The sequence below is a fragment of the Octodon degus genome, unplaced genomic scaffold (assembly GCF_000260255.1).
Source record: "Octodon degus isolate 3935 unplaced genomic scaffold, OctDeg1.0 scaffold00040, whole genome shotgun sequence".
NCBI lineage: Eukaryota > Metazoa > Chordata > Mammalia > Rodentia > Octodontidae > Octodon > Octodon degus.
In genome coordinates, this window is record NW_004524616.1 from 1,666,235 (window position 1) to 1,689,277 (window position 23,043).

General features: G+C 35.5%; 1 protein-coding gene and 1 non-coding gene across 4 annotated transcripts in view; both read left to right on the top strand.

The window, feature by feature from the left end:
• Positions 1-23,043, top strand: part of Tcerg1 (transcription elongation regulator 1) — a 62,439-nt gene that overhangs the window by 7,508 nt on the left and 31,888 nt on the right. The window contains exons 3-13 of one of the 3 annotated variants that reach the window (XM_012514753.2): positions 540-692; positions 1,620-1,727; positions 1,842-2,193; positions 6,334-6,576; positions 11,651-11,851; positions 12,573-12,685; positions 13,390-13,478; positions 18,974-19,134; positions 20,675-20,731; positions 20,881-20,947; positions 21,990-22,040. In XM_012514753.2, the coding sequence (XP_012370207.1) occupies positions 540-692; positions 1,620-1,727; positions 1,842-2,193; positions 6,334-6,576; positions 11,651-11,851; positions 12,573-12,685; positions 13,390-13,478; positions 18,974-19,134; positions 20,675-20,731; positions 20,881-20,947; positions 21,990-22,040 (1,595 nt within the window). Of the gene's footprint in view, positions 1-539; positions 693-1,619; positions 1,728-1,841; positions 2,194-6,333; positions 6,577-10,495; positions 10,559-11,650; positions 11,852-12,572; positions 12,686-13,389; positions 13,479-18,973; positions 19,135-20,674; positions 20,732-20,880; positions 20,948-21,989; positions 22,041-23,043 lie in introns of all 3 variants that reach the window. The other 2 variants (XM_004631244.3, XM_004631248.3) reach the window with 2 other exon arrangements.
• On the top strand, positions 785-891 carry LOC111816801. The gene has a single exon (XR_002821134.1). It is a non-coding gene; the product is annotated as a U6 spliceosomal RNA (small nuclear RNA).

The window sequence follows — 23,043 nt, forward strand, 5'->3', positions numbered from 1 at the left end:
CCGGCTTATCTCTTCTTTCTAGTGTGTCTAGACTTGTTGATTGTGTGATTTAAGGTCATGAACATATTAGCTCTCAAATGTCAGCTTTTGAGATTGTATTTGTTTTGCTTGAATATGTTGGGTTTTTAAATTTTTCTTTATTTTTTGATTAGAGTCTTGCTGTGCAGCTTGGACTCATAGTGATCCTCCTGTTTCAGCCTGCCCAGCACTGGGATTAGGATGTGCACCACTACATCCGGTCTTGGTGGCTGTTGAATCCAGTGTACAAAAATAAATTCAGATAGTTTATAGAGAAAAACAAAATTTACCCAGAGTTGACCAGTTTTAGGTTTTGATATGTTTTTTTCCTTTTTTATTAGTATATTGAGTAATCATTTTTTTTTTAAGAGAGAAACTTTGCTTATACAACAGATGAATGTATTTGAATAGACTGTAGACGTATTTTCTCTTCTAGTACTTTACTTTTGGGTGGAATTCAGTAATAACTTGAAGAAAGAAAGTAATTTCAAGTGATTGTTGCTCTTCTTGTGTGTTAACAGAGACCACCTTTCATGCCTCCACCCATGGGAACCATGCCTCCACCTCCAGGGATGATGTTTCCGCCAGGAATGCCTCCTGTGACTGCTCCTGGTACGCCAGCACTGCCTCCTACTGAGGAGATATGGGTTGAAAATAAAACTCCAGATGGGAAGGTGAGTTGTAAAACATAAAACTGGTCATTTTCCTGAGAGTTGTGGCAGATTGAGGTTAACAGCAGTGCCCTTGTCAGTTAAGAATGAACCTGGTGCTTGCTTTGGCAGCACATATACTAAAATTGGAATGATTCAGAGAAGATTAGCATGGCCCCTGCGCAAGGATGACACGCAAATTTGTGAAGCGTTCCATATTTAAAAAAAAAAAAAAAAAGAATGAGCCTGGGTTAACCAGTGGATGGAGTGAGACTTCAGGAAAAGCTGACTGGATTAGATTTCTGTGCAGTTATAAGGCTGCTGGTAGTAGTAGTATACATTTATTTACGTGTGACTCTGAAGCTTAAGTTTTAGAATGTGTCATCAATTCTCAAGACTCTTCCTGTCCGAGAGGAATCACGTAGGATGGTCTTAATTTCCTCAGTATGGAATGAGGAGAATACATGTAAAATGTTTCCTTTAAGGAAGCTCACCTGAGCATAGGTGTCTTCTGTTGAGGGGTTGTGTAAGTACTATGTTTACCACATACCAAGACTGCACTCCTTGAAGGAAAGCAGAAGCTTACTGTGAACTGCACTTTTTGCATAAATGGTTTAGGCATGATGTGTCATACTTAGTAGTGAGGGAATGGTGGTGCAGCTTTGTAAGCAGGACTTTATAAGCATAGCAGTGCCATACCTACTAAGTTAATTTTCTGTACGGGATAAAACATTTGTTTTTTTCTTTTTTTGTATATTAAAAATGCAGTGTTTTTACCCTAAAAAATTGGGGGTGTAATTACCTATAGTCTGTAATATATGAATTTGAGAGTATGATACTTTCTCTTTTCTGAAGTTATTTTTAAATACCTTTGTAAAGACAAAATACATGGTTGTGTTGTTTTTAATGGTGGTTGATGGCTTCTACAATACCACTCTGCTTCCTCTGCAGGTTTATTATTACAATGCTCGGACACGTGAATCTGCATGGACCAAACCAGATGGAGTTAAGGTTATTCAGCAGTCAGAACTGACACCTATGCTTGCAGCCCAAGCACAGGTTCAGGCCCAAGCTCAGGCCCAGGCCCAGGCCCAGGCCCAGGCCCAGGCTCAGGCCCAGGCCCAGGCTCAGGCACAGGCCCAGGCCCAGGCCCAGGCTCAGGCTCAGGCCCAGGCCCAGGCTCAGGCCCAGGCTCAGGCTCAGGCCCAGGCTCAGGCTCAGGCTCAGGCTCAGGCTCAGGCCCAGGCCCAGGCCCAGGCCCAAGCTCAGGCCCAGGCTCAGGCCCAGGCCCAGGCCCAGGCTCAGGCCCAGGCCCAGGCCCAGGCTCAGGCCCAGGCCCAGGCCCAGGCCCAGGCTCAGGCCCAGGCCCAGGCCCAGGCACAAGTGCAAGCACAAGCAGTAGGAGCTTCCACCCCTACGACCAGTAGCCCAGCACCTGCAGTGTCTACTTCAACATCATCATCCACCCCGTCCTCTACCACTTCTACCACAACAACTGCTACTTCAGTTGTGCAGACAGTATCAAGTGAGTACCATCCTGGCATGTGTTTTTATTTAGAGACTAGAAAAATAAACAAATAGGAACTGCATTCTAAAATGACCCTAGTGTTTTTGGTATTATCCTTGGTGTTATAGAATACATTTTTGACATTAAAACTTAGAGACAACAAATTTATGTTAGAAGAGGAAATTCCCTGCCCATTTGCAGAGGTGAGAGTTAGCTATCAGCTTGGCCAACACTAATGGATAGGTGGGGTTTGTAAAGGAAAGTGAAGTCTTGACCTTTCAGAGTTTCTGAGTTTTTCTACCTGAGGTAGGAATAATACATGTGAAAGAGAGTAGTGTGCACAATTACACAGTGAAAATGAGAAACATGGGAAGGTGAGAAATGAGTGAACTGTATGAGATTGAAGTGTATTATGGAAGCTGTAGGATAGGATTTAACTAAGTTCCCAAGTAAGGCAAGGACTTGTAGATAGAAGCACCATCAAGGCAGGTTGGGAAATGAACAAATACATAGTTTGTGGGGTGAGAAGTGTTATATTGGTTAGTAGAATAAGATTATTAAAAGTCTTTAAGAATCAGGCATTTGAGTGAGACAAACACTCAGGGGCTTGTATAAATCCAGAACTCTGGAAGATTTTTTCTGGTGCTGGTTGTTTGGTACTGTCGATGTCAGGAGACTTCTTAGGAACTTGTCAGAAACCTCTTTATAGGTTGTAGATCCTAGGAGATAGGTAGATGAAATGGGTGGAAAAGAAGTCAGACAAAAATTTGTATATATACTGCCACAGGTGCCCAAACATAAGTTTTTAAAAAGTGAGTCTATAAATACCTGATTGTGGGAATGTATTTATTTAATTGCAGGGGTGTTCCTATTTAACTCTACAGGCTGAGGCTGAGTCCAAAAATATTTAAATAATGATTTTCCTGATTGATTTGTCAAGATAATGCACTAACAATAAATAGCTTTTCCTATGGGTTATAGTTTGTATGATTTTACTCTCTGGATAATGGAAAAGAATTTAAAGAGAGTCCTCCCCCACCAGATAGCTACAGGGACTTGGGAATTATTAGTGCATAAGCAGCATATACTGTAGCTGAGAAAAATTTAATTATAATGATTCAAGTTTGAATTTTACTGACATAAACTGAAGAAGTGAGATACAAGTCATGTGTAAACAGTTTTTTGAAGATCCTACTTAATTTTTAGATAGCTTGGAAAAAGTGAATCAAACAAAAATGTAAATGATGCTTCCTAAGTTTGTTTACTTTTGTGGCTAAGATGGACATGGAGTTATAACAGTTGTAATACTTGTAGCTTTGTGTTTCCATAACCTGTATGGCAAGGCAGAAAACTGCCAGTGTTTTGGAATACCTGTGGGGGTAATGAGAAAAGCGTATTGATAAAAGTACAGTAATTCCATATGGGGATGTTTCGTTGCATAAATTTTCTTCCCTGCTTCCTTAGGAAGGAGAAATAATACTTCATTTTGTTTTCAGTGGGGAGCTTATACAGATATTTTAATCATTGTAAATATATTCCATTTACACATCAGTACATAGTCTCAGTAAGCTTGTAGACATCCTGTGATTGTGACTTACTGTGTGTGATAGTTTTTTACTCCTCCCTTTGATGATTGATGATTGAGAGCCTTTTTTTTTTTATGGCTTTAAAACATCAATTTTGATGTCTCAGTATTCCCAGTGTCTTTTTATTTCACTATTATATAATTTAGTATCATAAAGTGTTATACTAGTTTTAATATTTTTTCATCTATATGGTCCTTTGTCTTTTAATTAAAATCTGAGGTTGAGCTACTGTATTTTGGAGTCTGAGGCTTTATTAGTTATTTTAACAAATGGAATTAGGAATTTACCCACTAAAGCTTTGATATCATTCTTGTAGCTTGCCATTTAATTTGTTTTTAAAATTTTTTGTGATGCTGGAGGTTGAATCCAGGGCCTTTGAATTTGAACTAAGTTGCATTTCCAGCTTATTTTTCAGTTTTAGACAGTTTCACTAATTTGCCTACATTGGGCTTGAATTTGGATCTTCTTGCCTCAGCTTCCTGAATAGCTGGAATTATAGACATGGTCCACTGTGCCCAACCTATTTCATTATTTTTTCATTTGCTCTTATCCCTTTGCTATCATGAGTCATTGCCACTAGCCAAGTTTAGAATAGCTTGTGCAGAAGGAAAGAGTTGAAGGAATGTTTTGCCGTCCCTGTTGGGGATGTTTCACACTTGACATTTAATTCCCTTATAAACATTTCTTGTCCTATCTGTAATACTTTGGAACATAAGTTTTAATAATTAGCTGAATACTATTGTAATAATTTGATTTTATGAACTACAGTATAGATTTATGAGGATGTAGAGCTAAAAATTAAGGATATCTGTATTTTAATCCCAATTGCACAAAACTCCTTTGATTTTATGCAGATTTGTGAAAAGTGATCTGAAATCTACTCAGGAAAGTTGAGAAGAATATATTTTCAGCTGTTACAGTAGATTACAAATGCTTAGTAGTATGTGTATGGGACTGGGCAAATGTTGCATGTAATTTGTATTTTCACACTGTTATATTAAATTATATTAATATGATACTGTACCCTAAGGCTAGGTCTATGCTAGACCAACAATTCATTCCTGGGCCCCTGAAGATACTTGTTTGGCCCTGCTGTCTATTTAGCCAAGGTGAGTCCCTCATTAACAAGTATGAAATTGCTCACATCTTCCCAACCTAAGTGAGTTTTTCATTTTTAGAAGCTAGAAAAAATACTGACAGATTGTGTTGTCAGTTGGATTATTGGGTGGTTTGAGTTAAACAGTGTGCTTTTGCTTATAATTAAAAGTAGCATAAAGATTAGGGAAACACTTTATTTCTTTTAATAAATTCATTGTTAGATTAGAATAGGTAGAGTTTGACACTTTACATCAAGAAAAAGATGAATTACCTGGTATAATGAATCATCCAATGAATTTTATTTTGAACTTAAATGAGCTAGGAATAAATAAGAAACATATTTTGTAATATGAGAGCTAAAAAGTGAAATATGGATTTTTTTTGGGCCCATCTGTTTTTAGGGATGAAGTAATGTATTAGAAGCCATATTATACTGAATTTTACATTCTCTGAGTCTCACAGTAGACGAAAGTTTTATCTTTATTTTTTCCTGAGGATTGAACCCAAGGTCTTGCCTATGTGAAGCAAGCCCTCTCCCACTAAACTGCTGCCCAAGTCAAACTTAACTTAAAGGAGTTTTTGGCTCCATGCATTTAAGTGTATTATTTATGTATTTTCTTGGTTCTCTTTTCCTTGCTTGGACAATTCTAATGTTATAATTGCTTTTCTCACCTTTGTTCTTTTCTTCCTGTGCATCTGCCAGGTTCATTCATCAAATAAACATTATTCTTCCATATGGAACCATTTAGCCTGCTTTCCTCAATACATTCATGAGGTCACACACAAACATGAACACGTAAAAATTTTAATTTCTAACAGCATATTACTGTATATCTAGCAAAAAGTGAAAGCCATATACTGTGCAGAGGTAATTACTGTGGATGTAAATCTCAGTGAATTCTTCTAGGTCTTTTTTTTTTAACATACCATTTGCTCTTTACCCAGTAAAGTGCACACTTCCTAGCCTTCTGAAGACTCTCTCCCTTGTGCCTGTGGCCTGCCATTCTAGCCCCGACTCACTGGTTTTGTTGGTGTGCTTGTTGTTTCATTAGTTAATTTCCTTCAGTTTTCCTTATACTTAGTTCTGTTTTGCTCTCTACTCTTTGCCTTTATTTATACTTTTCCCGCCACTTGCTTTATATTCACCTTCCATGCCTCTTTTCCTTGTTGAAAACAAGGAAAATCTTGCAAGGTTCATCATCCCACTATAAAATTTTGCATACCCTTGTCATGGTTAGAAGTAGTCTTTGGGTCTTGATTTATGCACCTATATTTATCTCTTTTTACTGTATATTTCAGTTATTTTTCTCTTTCATTTAACTGACTTTTCAGGCTTCTTGAAGATAGACTTTTTGACAGATTACTTACAGTGCATGGAATGGGCCCTTTAAATACTTACTGAATGAGTGAGTGATGAATGAAGTAAAACTTGCTTATGAAAGAGTGATACATGTTTGTGTTTTATTTTTACCAGCACCCACAACACAAGATCAGACCCCAAGTTCTGCTGTTTCAGTTGCCACGCCTACAGTTAGTGTTTCAACTCCTGCTCCTACAGCCACACCTGTGCAAACTGTTCCCCAGCCGCACCCCCAGACGTTACCTCCTGCCGTTCCTCATTCAGTACCTCAGCCAGCAGCAGCAATTCCTGCTTTTCCACCAGTAATGGTACCTCCGTTTCGTGTTCCCCTTCCTGGCATGCCAATTCCACTTCCAGGTAAACCAACAAATTGTAACAGTCTTTCCAGCTCTGTTTTCATATTGTCAGTTAGTTTGTTCTCATGTGTCTGTTGCATTTGAAACTTGCCTTGAATCTCACCTGTTTGAAATGTTTTTGAAAGATTCATGGCTAACTGCAATATTTTCTCTTTAAGTTTTGGTAAATGTCCTTTTTTGTTGTTTACATGTCTCTAGTCACGTTTAAACCTACACTTATTTTGGATAGTAGCCTCAAGTGAATTAAAAATGATCATCTTTTCATGTAAATATGTTCTCAGTGCAATACTTTTAGATTGATTTTGTGAAGTAGAGAAATCACAAGTCATAAGAGCTAACCCAAGTTGCATGATTTATAGATAGTACACTGTTCTGGGCACTTTACATGCATTACTTTCTTGAATTTTCACACCAATCTTAAGAGGTAGGTACACAGGCAGGTTAAATTATTTGCCCAAGGTCACATAGCTAATAAATAAGTGATGGATTTGACACTGTGCCCTTCAGATTCACTTACCAAGCTCAATAATTATGTTGTACTGGAAAGAAAGTGTGATTCACTGAACTATGAACAAATTTGGAATTTTCCCTTGTAACATTTGATGATGTGACCTGCATCATTTAAAGGTTTATGTTTATTGCATTATAAGAAATGATTAAAACTAGAGGAAGAATTAAAAGGTTGGATCTTAAGAGTACTTCCCATAGGGATTAAATAGTGATTGTGTTGAGCTTTCTAATTTGAGTACATTTGCTGTTGTCAAATACATTTATTTAATCTTTGACCCCTGATTCATTGTTCTTGTGTTGTCCTTGAAAATATTGATAACCTTAAATAGGTCAAGTTTGTTGGGCTAGTTGATAGGAAGGATGGATAGAATATAGGCCTCTGTCTCTCAACTTCATATTCCTCCTAGTATAGCCACTTTATTATACAAATTTTTGTGTAAAAATAGGTTGTGTTAAAGCAGTGCATTTAATATAAAACCTTTTGTACATGGTTTATGCATCAGATAAGTAAATTTCCCATTATATAAAAGTTTATCCTTTAAAAATAATAACAAAAAATGATTTCTCTAATACTAGAAATTATCCTTTTTTTGTTACATTCAAGAGAAGTAACTGGATGATACCTTCTAGATGAAATTCTTTTGTAGGAAAAATGATAATAAATGGAGAGGAGCTTGACATTTGTCTTAATTTTTTCTTGAACTCTTCTGTCCACTTCGGAATTAAGGATTGTATCAAGTCCCCAGTTGAGTGGTTTGAGGAGCTGCGAGTGGACTGTGGAGGGAGGAGTGAGTGGTAGCATGGTGAAGCTGTTGTGTGGTGAAGGGAGTCATCTAAGAGGACTTTTGCTTTGCTCAGACATTACAGGCTCTTACTAGGAGCATAGCATGAAAGGTACAGAATTCATTTTGTAACATGGGGAGCTTCGCCACAATAAAAGTCCTCTAGCTGTAGGTACATTTTGATGCTATAAGTTCTTTCTGGATCCTAGCCCTGTCACTAAATTTAGGACAGATTGTGGCTACCACTTGGTTCACCAAGTTGAGGTGAAACATGTGAAATTCTGAAAGAAAAAAAAAAAAATGTTTGCTGCTGCTAATGACATTTTGTAGGTCTAATGGAAGAGAGCTTAAATTGGATAGTTTGAAGATTTTTCCCAAGATAAGAGGATACTTTGAAGAAGGAGCAGGTGTCTTGTAAAATTGCATTAATATATTTTATATTAAGTCATTTCTGATGTTAATACTTTTCTAATTTTTCCTTATAATTCAATCCTACTTGATGTTTTAGTAAAAAAAAATACTTTTCTCTGAATCTTTGGTTTTGTGCACAATGAGATTTGTCTTTGTTTTTCCCTCTTCATTTCTACTCAGCATTAAGATGGCAGGAAGGATTTGTGTGTAATTTATGTTGGAGCTTTAAATTCTTTTTGAATGACACTGGTTCTTATGATGATGAATAAAGGATTATCAAACAAGATGGTGGGGTGTGGAAAAATTAGATGAAATACAGAAATAAATTGTAGAGTTTTGGGGTGACAAATTATATTAGGATTAAAGGACTTCTAAAACTTTCTTGGATGTGTGAATTATGCAAAATGCTAAGTGGAATTTTCTAATTTCTTTTTTTTTTTTTCCCGGAACCGGGGATTGAACTCAGGCTCTTGCGCTTGCGAGGGAAGCGCGTATTCCAATGTGCCGTCTCCCCGGCCTGGAATTTTCTAATTTCCTAATGGAACGTAATTTGAGGATGATTGTAGGAAAGTTGGACAAATACTCCCTTTAAACAAACGTGGTTAGCAATTTAAATATATGGGTATTTGTGAATATTCTTAGTGTGCATAGAATGTCATAAGAGACTGCCTTAAGTTCATCTTTTTAGCATGAAAAGAAACATGGTCTATATGTTGGTAATTAAATAAGAGTTGTATGTTGGCCCAATTGATTTTTAACAGTTGTAGTTAAGTCTAAATATGAATATATTTGATTTTCTTCTAGCTAAAAAAAATTTTTAGATGATGGTTTTAGAGAATAGCTTTTCTGAATAAAGTTCATGTATCCCAAGGACTGAATTTCTGTTGCTGGTTTTATAAGTTTAGGAGTCCTGCAGATGGCAGTATTTATACTAATTTAAACTAAATACATGCTGTAATGTTGTTATCCAAATGAGTTTTTCTATTGATTTCTTTCAATATATATCTTTATTCACCATATTTTTATGATTTAATGGGGGTTTTTTAGTTTGAGTTAATAGAAAGGTTAGCTCTTATTTTCTTTACATAAGTAAGAAATTAAAGGCACTTTTAAAGTGGTAATATTTGTGTGTGTGTGTGTGAGAGCATAGTTAAATTATCCACATGCCTAGGGGTCTTAACTTTAATTTTAGTCTCTGAATTAGGAGAGATTTCCTCTCCTGTCCTTTATATGGGGATAGTAGTTGATTGTTATTTTTAATTTTTATGAGTACCTAATTAATTTAGTTTTCCCAGATGAAAAATAAAAATTATTTCCCTTATATTCTCCTCAGCTATTACCCTTTTTTCTTAAAAAAAAAAAAGTGAAATTCATATTTAGTTTTAATGTCCTCAGTCTGTTTCTATCTTTTCCTTTCTTTCCCTGATAACCACTGCAATGCATTGTGACAAGTCTTCATTCTTTTTAGAACTGTATATTATTTCCATTCTTCACTACTGGCTACTTCCGCAGCCTAGCTGGTAGAGGATTCTGCAACCATCCACATGTAAAGTCATTCACGATATTAAAGGGCCTGGATGTTTCAGCCTGCCTCTGTAGTGTTTCATAAAGCAGGCTCTAAATGGGGTGTTTTGTCATTAGTTGAACACTAGTCTTCACCTTTGCTTTCTTTTGTTTATACTTTTCTGCTGTATTCACAGTGGAAAACTTGGATCCATTTCATACTTTATTTTTTGTCTCTCTCACCCCTCTGTCTATCTTACCTACTTCTGCACAGTTGTGCTGTGTGCCTCAGGTCCTGCATATATAGTTTTCACTTAGCAGCATAGAGCTGTTCCGTCTGCCTTTCACTGGCGTCTCAGCAGCAGCAGCAGCAGCAGCAACAGCAGCAGCAGCAGCAGGGTTTGATGTCCTGTGGGAAAAGTCCATATGAGAATTTGTTATATATGTGTAATGAAGGGCCTTTCTTTTGTTGATTTTAAACTGAGACTCCTTCAGATATTTTCAGGGCTGGTATGTAATTGATGTTATAATTTAGAGTTAGTATCATGGGTTTGACACCACTTCCCACAAAATGTCAAACAAATTCTATTCCCTTCTTGGTCTTTTTTGGAAACAGCACTCTAAATTGTAGTGGTAACTTATTTCCCTGAACCCCAGTGGTAGCTGACATACAGTGGCAGCTTTCCAACCTGTGCTTGCTTATCCATTTTACAGGTGTAGCAATGATGCAAATAGTCAGCTGCCCGTATGTAAAGACAGTCGCTACCACCAAGACCGGTAATTTTAAATCCATCTTAGTTTGTTTTGTCTGTAAGTTGGCATGGTAGTGAATGTTGTTGTTTATCCTTTTATTTATTTATTTTTTTGCCCAAGTGAGTGGATTTTTTTATATTTTCCTTTTTAATGAGCAGTATAAATACAGTTGTCATATTTGGCCAACACTTAATTTTCCCAATTGCCTATAGTACTAGCTTCTTTGGTTCACAAAAACAATTAAGGTCAGATCACTTTATATCTTAATTTAATGTAATAAGTGTAAACAACTTCATTCTCATATTCATAACGTTTAATTTTATTTTGATGTGTGTTTTTAAGTTAAATATAAAAAAATCATTTCCATGTGTAAAGTGATGTGATTATGCTTGCATGCTAGTGAGTACATGTGTGTGAGTATTTGTGTGTATAGTGTGCATTTACATATTATAAAGTTACTGAAATAAGATAACTACTGGAACTTCGAGTCAAGGATTGTTCTTCCAGTTTTAAGTCATGTATTATACTCATTTTAATAGTATTTTATTTTATATAATTTATATCAGCCTATTTAACTATCATGTACAACAAATCTTGGCTTGTCTAAAAGGAATAGAAGACACATTGTTTTCTTTTAGGAAAAGAACAATTACAGGGACAACTGACTTAATCATTTAAATTTGACACATGCTCATCTATTTTCAAGCTGAGAATTTAAAGTACTGTAGAACTAGGTAGTAATTTTTCCTCAGTAAAAATATGTTGATTGCCTCATTAGAATTTGAGAATGTATCTTTATAAAAATATTTTTATATTTTTAAATAGAGAATGTACCATGATATTTGTAATTTATGTCCAGACTTCATCATAGAGGAGACCCAAGGTTCTCACTGTTTTTAATGTATTTCTTGGGTTGAACTTCTGTATCTGATTAAATTTAGACATTAGAACTAAACTAGGGAAATAAAATTAAGTAATATTGAAATCACTTTTTATATGACTTTGGTTTCAGTGGGTTCATTCATTGTTAATGTTTAATAGATTTAGCTAATACTGTAGAGTTTTATTTTATATTGCAATTCAATGTTTGGATTTAATTTATTACTGTTTTTTTAGGTGTGTTGCCAGGAATGGCTCCTCCTATTGTACCCATGATACATCCCCAGGTTGCTATTGCAGCTTCACCGGCTTCCTTAGCTGGAGCAACAGCCGTCTCTGAATGGACTGAATATAAGACAGCAGACGGGAAGACATATTATTATAATAATAGAACCTTAGAATCAACCTGGGAAAAACCCCAAGAACTAAAGGAAAAAGGTATAGTTGTTTTAATAACTTGGGACACAGTGTGAATTATAAGTAGGATAGTAAACTTTTAAATATTCTGAGTTAAGTTATGTGTCTGAGGGGTTTTCTAATTACATTAATTGGGAAATTATTTCTACTGAATTGATACATGTTTTTGTATAAAAACCCAGTTCTGCATACATATTTATCACTTTTTGTATCTGGAGACGTTAACTGTTACATATACACACAATTTTGTATTGTCAGGAAATGTATAATTATGTTGTCCTTATTGAGACTGACAATACTGAAGAAGAAGGAATGTGTGTGTTATATGTGTCATGAAGAAAAATTTAGGCCAGGTATTGTGGTATGTACTTAGATAAAGCTGTTACTTGGGAGGCTGAGGCAGGAAGATCAGAGATTTAGGCCTGGGAGTCTTAAGTTTTACATGTATAAAACTCATAATTTTCTATATTTCTGTTTCTATATTTCTTCTATTTCTGTTTCTAAATATCTTAGTATCTTCTTTCAGGAAAATGTGTGATTGTTTCAAGTGATACACGATTTGAAGTATTTATGTTCCTTTGCAGTCTAAGTAGGTACATCAAATTCCAATCTGTGATACAACAGAGAAGGACATTTTATCTTTAGTGGGTTTCAACTAGAAATAGAATTTATCAACTGCTTTTCTGACAGTCTTTTTAAAAATTACATCAAAACCTTTGATAGTATCTTAATTTCTTAACAGAAAAATTAGAGGAGAAGATAAAAGAGCCAATTAAAGAGCCCTCTGAGGAACCTCTGCCAATGGAGACGGAGGAAGAGGATCCGAAGGAAGAGCCTATGAAGGAGATAAAGGAGGTAAAGGCCTATGACTTGCCCCCCGGGCACCAGCCTTAATTGGTTGGTGGTGTTCACTTGTAACTTAGTGTGTATTTGATGTATTTAAAAGTGATTATTATAAATTTAATCTCTGAAATTTTAGGGTTCTTTGAAGATTCTAATTTTTTTCTTTGAAATTTTCATTAAATTACTATTTACATTGATCTGAGGCCTCGGCAGAGAAAAGATTTATGACCAGAGTTTGACTTAGCCCTCTGACTTACAGACTGATGTATGTTAAAGTGGGAAGTGTGATGTCATGTTTGGGGAGTTGAGTATATTCTTTCTCCTGCACACGGTGGAATGGAGTGATCTCTTTGTAACACTAAAAACAGTAGTTTGGAAACTTCTTTATTCATTGAAGGGCCAAATTGAAGTCACATTCAGTGCTAGGAAAGTTGGCGGAAATAACTTTAAAGGAAGTCTCTTAAGTCTCTGTCCTACAGTTCCCCACTTCTGCTCCTAAGCACATGGTCAGTGAGTTTGTAAAACTGTTGCTGCTGGGCTCTGCTGTTGTGGAGTTCAGCTTTCTGTGGTATGTGCAGGTCGAATTTTCTTAGAAATTTTACTTAGGGTCTCTTCTCCCTATTCTAGCAACAGATCTTGTGCTGATTTCACATTGAGGTCTTTGTAGTGTTAGCTGACCTTTGTATTTGTTTATGTGGCTAATATGTTTCTCTTAGGAGCCCAAAGAAGAAGAGATGACTGAAGAAGAGAAGGCTGCCCAGAAGGCAAAGCCTGTAGCTACAACTCCTATTCCTGGTACTCCATGGTATGTCCAAGCTTAATTAATCTATTTTAAAAGTTTTTTTAAATCACAGTTGATTTTTTTAAATTTTTTTTTTTTTCGTGTAGGAAGAAAAAAACACTTAAAATGCATGTGTCAGATGTTTTTATTTACTGAAGTTTTTGGTTATTTGCTATATTCGAGATATTCACACCTAAAATTCAGGGCTTTTCCTTCATTCCTGGTATCTTCGTTAATGTTTCTTGTTCATAAATTTATATTTAAACCACTGTAAGATCTTACTACTTATTATATAAGGTGACTTAAATTCCTGATGAACACACATGTGCACATCACAGCCTACATGCCTTTTCCCTGTCCCCACATCAGTGAGTTCAGTTCCTGCTCCTGCTTATTTAATCTGTCTACAGTACACACATTACAGTGAGTTGGCTTGTTTTTGAAGACTTGTGACCTATAAGTTCCCTTTCAAGCTATTTTTTTTGCTTATTTTCTGTCTTTATTATTATTATTTTCTTTTTGGTACCAGGAATTAAACTCAGGACCTTGCACTTGCCAGGCAGGTCCTTATGCCACTGAGCTGTATATGTCCCTGGCTTTCTGTCTTTATTATGAAAGAGAAAATTTTTTTCTGTAGTATTCCAAAGTCTGGATTTTTATGTTCTGTTCTGTGATAGTTATAGAGTCTCCCATTCCTGAATTTTCTATAAAGTAGCAAACAGATCAAACAGTTTGATCATAGTGATGCTTGATCTTGTAGACAGTGCTGACTCCCCCAAAATTCTTCTAGTTTTGTCTTTTTCTGATGTTAATAGCCATTGATGATGTTTATTGCATCAGTGCTTTTAAACCAGGAATAATTTTGCTCCCTAGTGGACACTGGCAGTGTTCAGAGCCATTTTTGTAGTGTTTAGAGCATTTAGTACATGGAGGCCAGGGATGCTCCTAAGGCTCCTGTCATCCACAGGACATCTCCCTATAAGAATTAATTGTTGGCCCCAAATGTCAGTAGTCTGAGATTGAAGGAAACCAATGTTAGTAGAGTGAGGTAGAAACACCCTAGCCAAATAAAATCATTAACTGTTTTTAAAGTGACGGTGTGTTTGTTACTCTTTTAATTTATTAACTGAAATACTTAGATACTAGTTAACATTGGTTACTTAGAAGTACAGATTGAACAGAAAAGGAAAGATTTACCAGTTTCCAGAATAACGACTTCATTTGAGTAGTATTGATAGATTTCAGTATTTTTTGTGTGCTTGTGTCCGTAAATCATATGTTGGTCCCTGGCTGTCTAATGTTTGACTCTCTTAAGGCTAACTCCTGAGACTTTTGGTTATAATTCTTTTATATCTTTCTATTGTGACAAGATAATCTAGGTTTACCTTGTGTCTTTCTTCTCTCAGGCCATCAGCCATTTTTCTCCAGGGAGCCCCAGTTTCTTTCTGTGAAAAGTGACATTTGTAGGTTTTAGTATAAAATACATGTAGAGATAGTGCTGCTGCTGAATTAGTCATTACTTTTAGACCTCGTTGGTAGACAGAGATGGGAGATAGACATGCAAAGATACACTGTGAGTTTCATAATCTTAAGTATCTTTCTTTTTTTCTGAAAACACAGTTTCTCAAATGTTGCAATAAAATTCCTCATTTGTGCTTTTGATACACAAGCCACAGACTATGGGTACCACCACTCTGGATAGTAATGTAATTGCTGAGAACAGTTCAAACTTTTTGGTTTCTGGTTATTTTTATGTGTAGGGCATATCATTCTAGAAATATGTGGCCAAATTATCATGTTTTTACTTGTTATAGTTTCCTATGTGGTTATTCCACTGACTTTATAAACAAGCTTGTTTTAAAAATTACTGAAAATATCTATCTGGTTTTAAAGTCAAAGATATGAAAGCCATCTGTAGTCAAAAGACTGTTCCTGAGTTGTTATATGTTTCAGCATGTACAAAAAAGCCAGTAACCAGCTCCAAGCTCCCTCATTTTGGAGCTTCATCAGTTCTCAGATGTGGATCTGTCTTCCGATTGGCAAAATTTTCTTATAAGAGTTTGCATAATTGCTGCTTTTTTTCTATCTTTTTCCTTTTCTGGGATAATTTTTTTGCTCCGAATGCCTTCAGGGCAGGTTTGGCTGGCTTGAGTTGTGGGGATCGAACCACAGCAACCTGAGCCTGACTACTTTGTTGAAGTAGCCACTTAAAGGACTGAACTAAGGGGCAGACCCCCTCTGGGATAATTTTTATGTCATATCTCTTAGATCTAGTCTTCCTCTTAACCTCTTAATTGTTTTTTCCTCATGATTTCTCTCTGTCGTCTTTGCTTTGAGCTATTTTCTCATGGATCCTTCATCCATCAAGTTCAGGACTGAAAGTGGCTGTCTTTTTCACTTCTACCCAGAATGTCGTTGCTTAGAAAGTGTTATTCTGAAGTTTTATAGATGTGCTTTGTGTATTTCTGTTGTGCTTTAACAGCTTGTATTGCTTTTTTTTTCCTTCCCATGTTTCCTCTATCACTTAGCATTTATCCTAAATTTGGTTCCACTCTTGTTCTATTTTGAGGTTCTGTTAATAGGCTTATGCACATTTTATAACTGTATGTTTTCCTGATGAATAATTGTCCCTTTTATCATTATTAATGATAAAGGAGTTTTCTCATTATGAAGTAAACTTATTTTTCATTATAGTTTTTCTTATGAGATTTATCTGTTGTTAAACTTTTGTTTGTTACGAGCTTTATTACTCTTACCTTTTCTTAAAAGATGACATATTTAAACTTTTTTATAGACACTTTATGAGAGTATCTTAGGTTTTATATACTTTGTTGCTTGACTGTTAACTGAAGTTTTGAGACAGCATTTAATTTTTTATATGGTTTGATTTAGGAATACTCTTCTGCTCAACATTTTCTTTATGTTCAGTTTAATTTTTCAGCATTTTATTTAATGTACATTTTGTGGTATGTTTGCTTTTTTTTTTTTTAAGAGTTTATAGTATACATACCTAGCCTCCACAGTCTCTTTACAGTTAATATTGTCCCAGTTAAGTAAAATGTGAAAATCTTGCTTTCCGCTAGGTACTTTATAAACCTATGCTTATTGATTTTGTTAGTTACATGTATGACTGCTACATACATAACACCAGTCAATGTTATGATGTTTCATCTTATTTTACAAAATAAGAGGAAAACTATCTTTATATTTACAATTTCTGTTTTCCTCTTTTTTTTAAAAAAAAAGTATATATCAGGAATTGAATTCAGAACCTCATGCTTGTGAGGCAGGTGCTACCCACTGAGTTAATAAGCCCCTTCCCCTTCCTCTTTATGTATAAAGATTCAGGTTTTCCTTTGTACATTTTCTTTCAACATAAAAAACCTTGTCGAACAGGTCTTCTGGAGATGACATGGGTCTCTTAGCTTTTAGTTTCCCTTTACCTGAGATCATCTTTTCCCTATTTTGGCCTTTGTTTCAGGATGTTTTTTCTAGATGTTAAGTTCTGCTTGATACTTCTTTTTTTTCTAGAACTTTGAAGAGATTCTCTGTATTTTGGCCCTTGTGACTCTTGGTAAGAAGTCAGTGGTGACTCCTAATATGTATGATGACATTTTTCCGCTATCTGGATTTTTTTCTCTCCTTTTATTTTGATTTATACCTGTTAAATTTATCTTATGTTTAGGTCTGATTTTCCTTAAGTTTACCCTATACAAGATTTGCTGCACTTCTTTAAAATGTGTGTTGTGTGTATCTGTGTATTTTACCACATTGGACGTTATCTGTGCTCATTATGACTTCAGAAAAAAAAAAAATTATGCCTCCTGATTTTTTCCCCTTTCTCAGACTGTAGTTATGTATACTTATGTTAGGCCTTTTGTTATAATCCCATTGTTCCTTGGAGCTGTGTTCCTTTTTTTAGCCCTTAATTCTTTAGACATGTTAACTGATTCTCTTTGGTTACCTTTATTTTCTTCTGAGCCAATTTAGTAAAGTTTCATTTACTTTTGATTTCTAAAATTGCTTTTACTTTTTTTAGAAGTTTTATTTTTCTGCTGAAAATTATTTTCATGCCTTTCAAAGGTCTTTTATCTCAGGAGCTTGTGTGGTCTGTATATATATATTACATGGTTCTTTTTATGGTATTTTTTAGGGAAGGGTTACAGGGCATGCAAGGTCTCACTGCTAGGTTGGATTCATAGTGCTCCACCTGTTTCCAGCCTCCCAAGAGCTGGGGTTACAGGCGCAAGAGCTGGGGTTACAGGCGCCCACCACCACGCCCAGGCTCAATTGCCTTCTCAGGGCGCCCTGGGGCCAGGGCTGGGGCCTGGGTCGGCGGTGGGCACTGGCGCAGCAGGCCAGGGGATTGAACCCCTGGCCCCTGCGCCTGCTTGCAGGCTCTTTAATCTACTGAGCTATTTGGCTGGCCCTTATATTATATGTTTTTAGTATTTAAGACATGATCTTGCTACATAGTGAAATCTTGAACCCTCAATATAGTCCAGGCTAACCTCAAATTCTGGCAGCGTTTCCTATCTCAGCCTCTGCACTGGGATTACAGGTGTGTGCCACCATGCCCAGCAGGAACTCTATTATTTATGCTTTAATCTTTGATTATTTAAACAGAGCCTTGAGTCATTTGCGCATCTAAGTCACTTTGGTCTTGACATATGTGACTTTTATTCTTTGGCCATAAGGACTGGTTTCTATTAGGACTTTTAGTTGCCAGCTGCAGCTAGGGACCCAGCATCAGGATAAACCTTTTTAGTGGGGAAAAGTAGGAAGTTTATTCCCTTTATTATGCTTTTCAAAATTTTGATTTTTTAAAAGAAATTTTTGATACTCTATGTACTATACTGAAGCCTACTAGTTAAAAACCAGTGTGCTGTGGTAGGCTGTGATGCCCTGTTATAGTTGATTACTTTGTTATTTATCAGATCTAATTAGATCTTAAGGTCTTCTTAGAAGATTGCATTTGATATGTAAATTTTGTTTATTATTCAGTAATAAGAGGTATTAATTAAGGACTGCTGTGAAATAGCTGGTGTGCTGTGGTTTATTTAAACCGTACAATTTCTTTTTTTTTTTTTTTGCAGTACTGGGGATCAAACTCAGGACCTTGCGCTTGCTTGGCAGGTGCTTATGCCACTGAGCTATATCCCCGGCCCTAAACCTTACAAATTCTTAGTGTTATTGCCACTAACATCATTCTTTTTGAGTTTAAAAGATAGTGCTCTCCAATTGAGGGTTTCCCAACCAACTTCTTCAACACCGCAGGTTCTGATTACAGATTGCTGTGTCTTTCCCCCCAGCATAGTACGTGACTTTTTACTTTATCTAGTCAGCAGTTTTCTGTTGTAAAAGTCATGTTTGGTTCTCTGTAAATCCCTCCTACAAAGAGGAGCATGTCCTTTCTTCCCACCCTGTGCCTACCTCCTTTTGGGGATTGACATTAAAAGACCTATGTATAAAATAAATTCTGTACCATTAGAAAATGGTATTTTTGAATCAATTCCTAGGTGTGTCGTTTGGACCGGTGATGAGCGAGTCTTCTTTTATAATCCCACCACTCGTCTTTCTATGTGGGACCGACCCGATGATTTGATTGGAAGGGCAGATGTTGACAAAATTATTCAGGAGCCCCCTCATAAAAAAGGATTAGAAGACATGAAGAAACTAAGTAAGTTGTAAATTGGGAATTTGTCCTGTAGTTTTAATAATCTTAATATTTTGATAGTGTAAAAGCCATTTAAGAGCTTTTAATTTTAAAAAATAAACTTCTATTCTGGTTTGAGTAAAGTCGTTTAGCTATAAAAACTGTAAAGCATTTAGGCAAGATTGTGTTTTATAAAATGTCAACAACTTACTGTCCTTGCCCAGGTACTTAGTCACAGACAGCTGTAGGAAAGTTTGGCTGAAGTGGGCTTCAGGAAGCCTTACAGCACCTTTTGGGACCAGTGATACAGTTTTTGCGATAATCAAAACTGTACATAATATTTTTCATTGTTTACTCAAACTTTATAAAATATAAGATGCAAAATTTTGTAAAAATACTTAGTTTTTTGAACTAGATAAGCCTTTTGAGAATTAGTGACACTTTAATCTTCAGGGATTGTTTCTAAATGGATTGTTCAGACAGTTTTCAGTGTTCTGAGTATAAATGTCTGTGCATGATTTTTGTTGTGCATTTATTGGTAACTGGCCTTGTGTTGATAAAACTTTTTTATAAACTCCCTACCTCTGTAATGTAGAAGGTTGGCCTCAGAATAACTTAGTATGTCTGATCTGACTAATCTTAATATTTATAGTGATTAAGACATTTTCGTGGATTGTATGTCTGTGTACTGACATTTTTTCTTTATAAGAAATATCCGAATCAGTATAGCAGGAGGGCCAGGGAGATGGCTCAGTAGAATAAGCCTGAGTTCTGTCCCCAGGGTCGCAAAAAAAACAAAACCAAAACAAAACAACAACAAATTAGTGTAGCTTCAGTACTTACCTGCTACTGAAGGTAATAAACACCTGGTTTTTTTTTTTTTTTTTTACTTTCAACAATATTCGCTTTATAGTTAGGCTAAAAATACTTTATAACCATAGTATTGAATGAGGCTGTGAAGGTATGTGATTTACTTTTTTTTTTGGCATTACCAGGGGTTGGACTCAGGTCCTTGTGCTTGCTAGGCAAGCGCTTATTTTACTAAGCTATCTCCCCAGCCCTTGCTTTTGGTTTTGAGTCTGTTTTCAAATATTTGATTTACTTGATAAATAGATTAACAGACATCATTGCCAACGTAAATCCTGAATCAGGAAGGTTCGGAGCCAGGGAGATAAGATAGCTCAGTAGAATAAAGTGCAAGGGCCTGAGTTAAATCCCCAGTTCTACCAAAGAAGAAAAAAGGAAGGCTTTATTTTTATTTTTATAAAGCTAAGGTTTGGGTAAGAAACATTGCAAAGTGAATTGAAAATTTGAGCTGGGGAGATGGCTCAGTACAATAAGCACTTGCTGAGTTCAATCCCTGGTTCCGCCTTTAAAAAAAAGAAGAAAATTTAATGTAAAGGGGAAATAAATATATAATTATTATACTTTTCTTAATGTGTTATAAAATAAATGTAAAAGTACTACGAGGTGGATATTTTATGTAAACAGTAAATTTTTGAAAAAGAGTTGTGAAATACAGGCATGTAACTGTTCCTAATGATATTTGAAATGTTTTTGCCAGGACACCCGACCCCGACCATGCTGTCCATCCAAAAGTGGCAATTATCTATGAGTGCAAGTGAGTGAAATAACTATAAATTGCAACTTCTTTTTAATGGTTTTAAAGCAAGTTTTCTGGTAGGGATCAGCAGAAAGATTCTTGTTTACATAATTCAGTGGTTGCTTGCTTATTTCCAGACAAAGTTTAAATCAAATTTTGTCTTACAGTTAAAGATGAGCAAGAATTAATGGAAGAATTTAATGAAGATGAGCCCATTAAAGCAAAAAAACGGAAGTAAGTAATACATACAGTTTATGTAATTCCAGGTAGATGTGCCTTTGTAAGTTGATTAGGTCATCAGTTTGTGATTGGAAGGGACAGGTAATATATGATTCAGGAGATATAAGTCATGAATTGCTCTCTTAGGCAATATATTACAGAGTTTTTAGATATGGCGTCCCTTCTGTTGCTAGACTTGGAGATTAGATTGCTTAAATATGTGTAGTGGTGCCTTAGTTTACTGTGAAGCAATGTCATTTTAGTAGATAAACTCTACAAAAACTCATTGTCTGAATTTTATTTTTAAAAATTTTTATCCTTAATACTGACCCTCAAAAAACACCACTTCAGAGATCTCAAAAAGTTAGAGATTTCAGTGTATATATTTATCTTGTGGCTTCATTGTAATTCTCATCATTACAACATGGTGAGGAATAGATGCATGACCTTAGAAAGTACTTTGAAAAAGAGACTGTTAGGAGTAATAGAAGCATTAGTGTGGCCAGTACCATAAAGTTGAGTTGAACTAAGTGTGAATGTTACTTATTGTGGGGGTGGAAGGTTGGAGTGGGAGGGGGTTGTGTGTGGGAGGGATGGGACCATTATTCAGCAGCAAAAAGGAAAGTTTGAGGACATTATTAGGGAGTGCTTAATCATAGTTCTAATCAGAAAAGGACAGATTGAATGCAGCCAAATTATGGTCAGGAAATAAGTATGATAACCCCTATCAAGGGTAGTTCTTTTTAAAAATTTTTATTGGCAACAGTAAATAAATATACTACAGAGAATGACTCCTGAGCTATCACTTGACCCAGCTATTCTCATTTTTATAATTACATTTTAGTTCTTGACCAAGTGTATTTTATTAGTTGTGATAAAACAATTTTGTGTTCTTTCATTAAAATTTTAGAGTAAAACTTTGTTTTCTTATTACAAATGACTGTATTCATTCTGTTTACTATAATTTTGGATGTTTCTATGATGATAAACTTTTAGGTTGTTTTTAATTGTTTGTTCTTATAGACAACTCTGTAAGGTTTTTAACTGCTTTTATCAGGAGAATGTCAAAGAAGTCCTTTATGTGGATTGCCCGAGCTTCTCTATTTAGGTACAAAGCTAAAAGCCTATTTTTCCTGGCTTAGTTTTTCTTTTATTTCTTTTATTGAGATAGATAGTGATAGTTTGTATTGTGACATTTTCATTTAGTGTAATTCTATAAAGGTTATTTGTTTTTGTTTTTATATTTCTTGATAAAATCTTTTAACTATTTAAATAGTTCTTAAATAAATTGTTTAAAGAGGGTGCATTGTTTGGCAAATTGCTTTTACCTGTTTGTTTTGTGCGTGTCTTAGGTCACAGACTATCTCATAAGTTCCTGCAGGTCACCAACTGTTTCTTCTGTTTCTTTTTGACTCAGTCCCTAAGTTGCTATTGCCTCTCGTATTTATGGGTTAGCCTTGGTTGTCTTGAAATCTCCTGGGCTACCTATAGTTTCTTATATTGAATTTCCAGTATGTTTGTATAGGGAATATACTACTGCTATTAACACTGTGTATTTAGTGGATAATATACTTAAACATCACTGAATTACTTTTTTGAATTATTTGCATGAATAATAGGCCTTTTTCATAGTCATATGTTTTGAGAGGTGACCTGATTTCATACTTACCATGTCACTTGAGTACCACACAAGCAACGGGCCTGTCTTCTTAGCCTTGAGTGCATTTTTGGAGGAACAGAAGTAGTTTAGACATTGATGAACAGTTCTAACTCCTACTACTACTACTACCTAACTACTCCTGGGCCCATGTTGCTCTCTGGGACCTGTCCTTCAACTTAAATCTCAACTTATCACCCACAGAGTGAGTAATAAAAATGTCAGGTAGGTAAGGTATATATCTCACATGTCGATTTGGCCAAGTTTGCAGATACTTTAATTTTATTTTCAAAATAAATGTGTGAGATTACTAAGATTTAGTAATATACCAGTACCAGTTTTTATTAGATATAAAACATTTTAGAAAATCATGAAACATTTTGAAAAATGTCATTTTTTTTCCTAAATCAAGATCTAAATTATATTTTGTGCTGTTCACTTCTAATATGTAGTT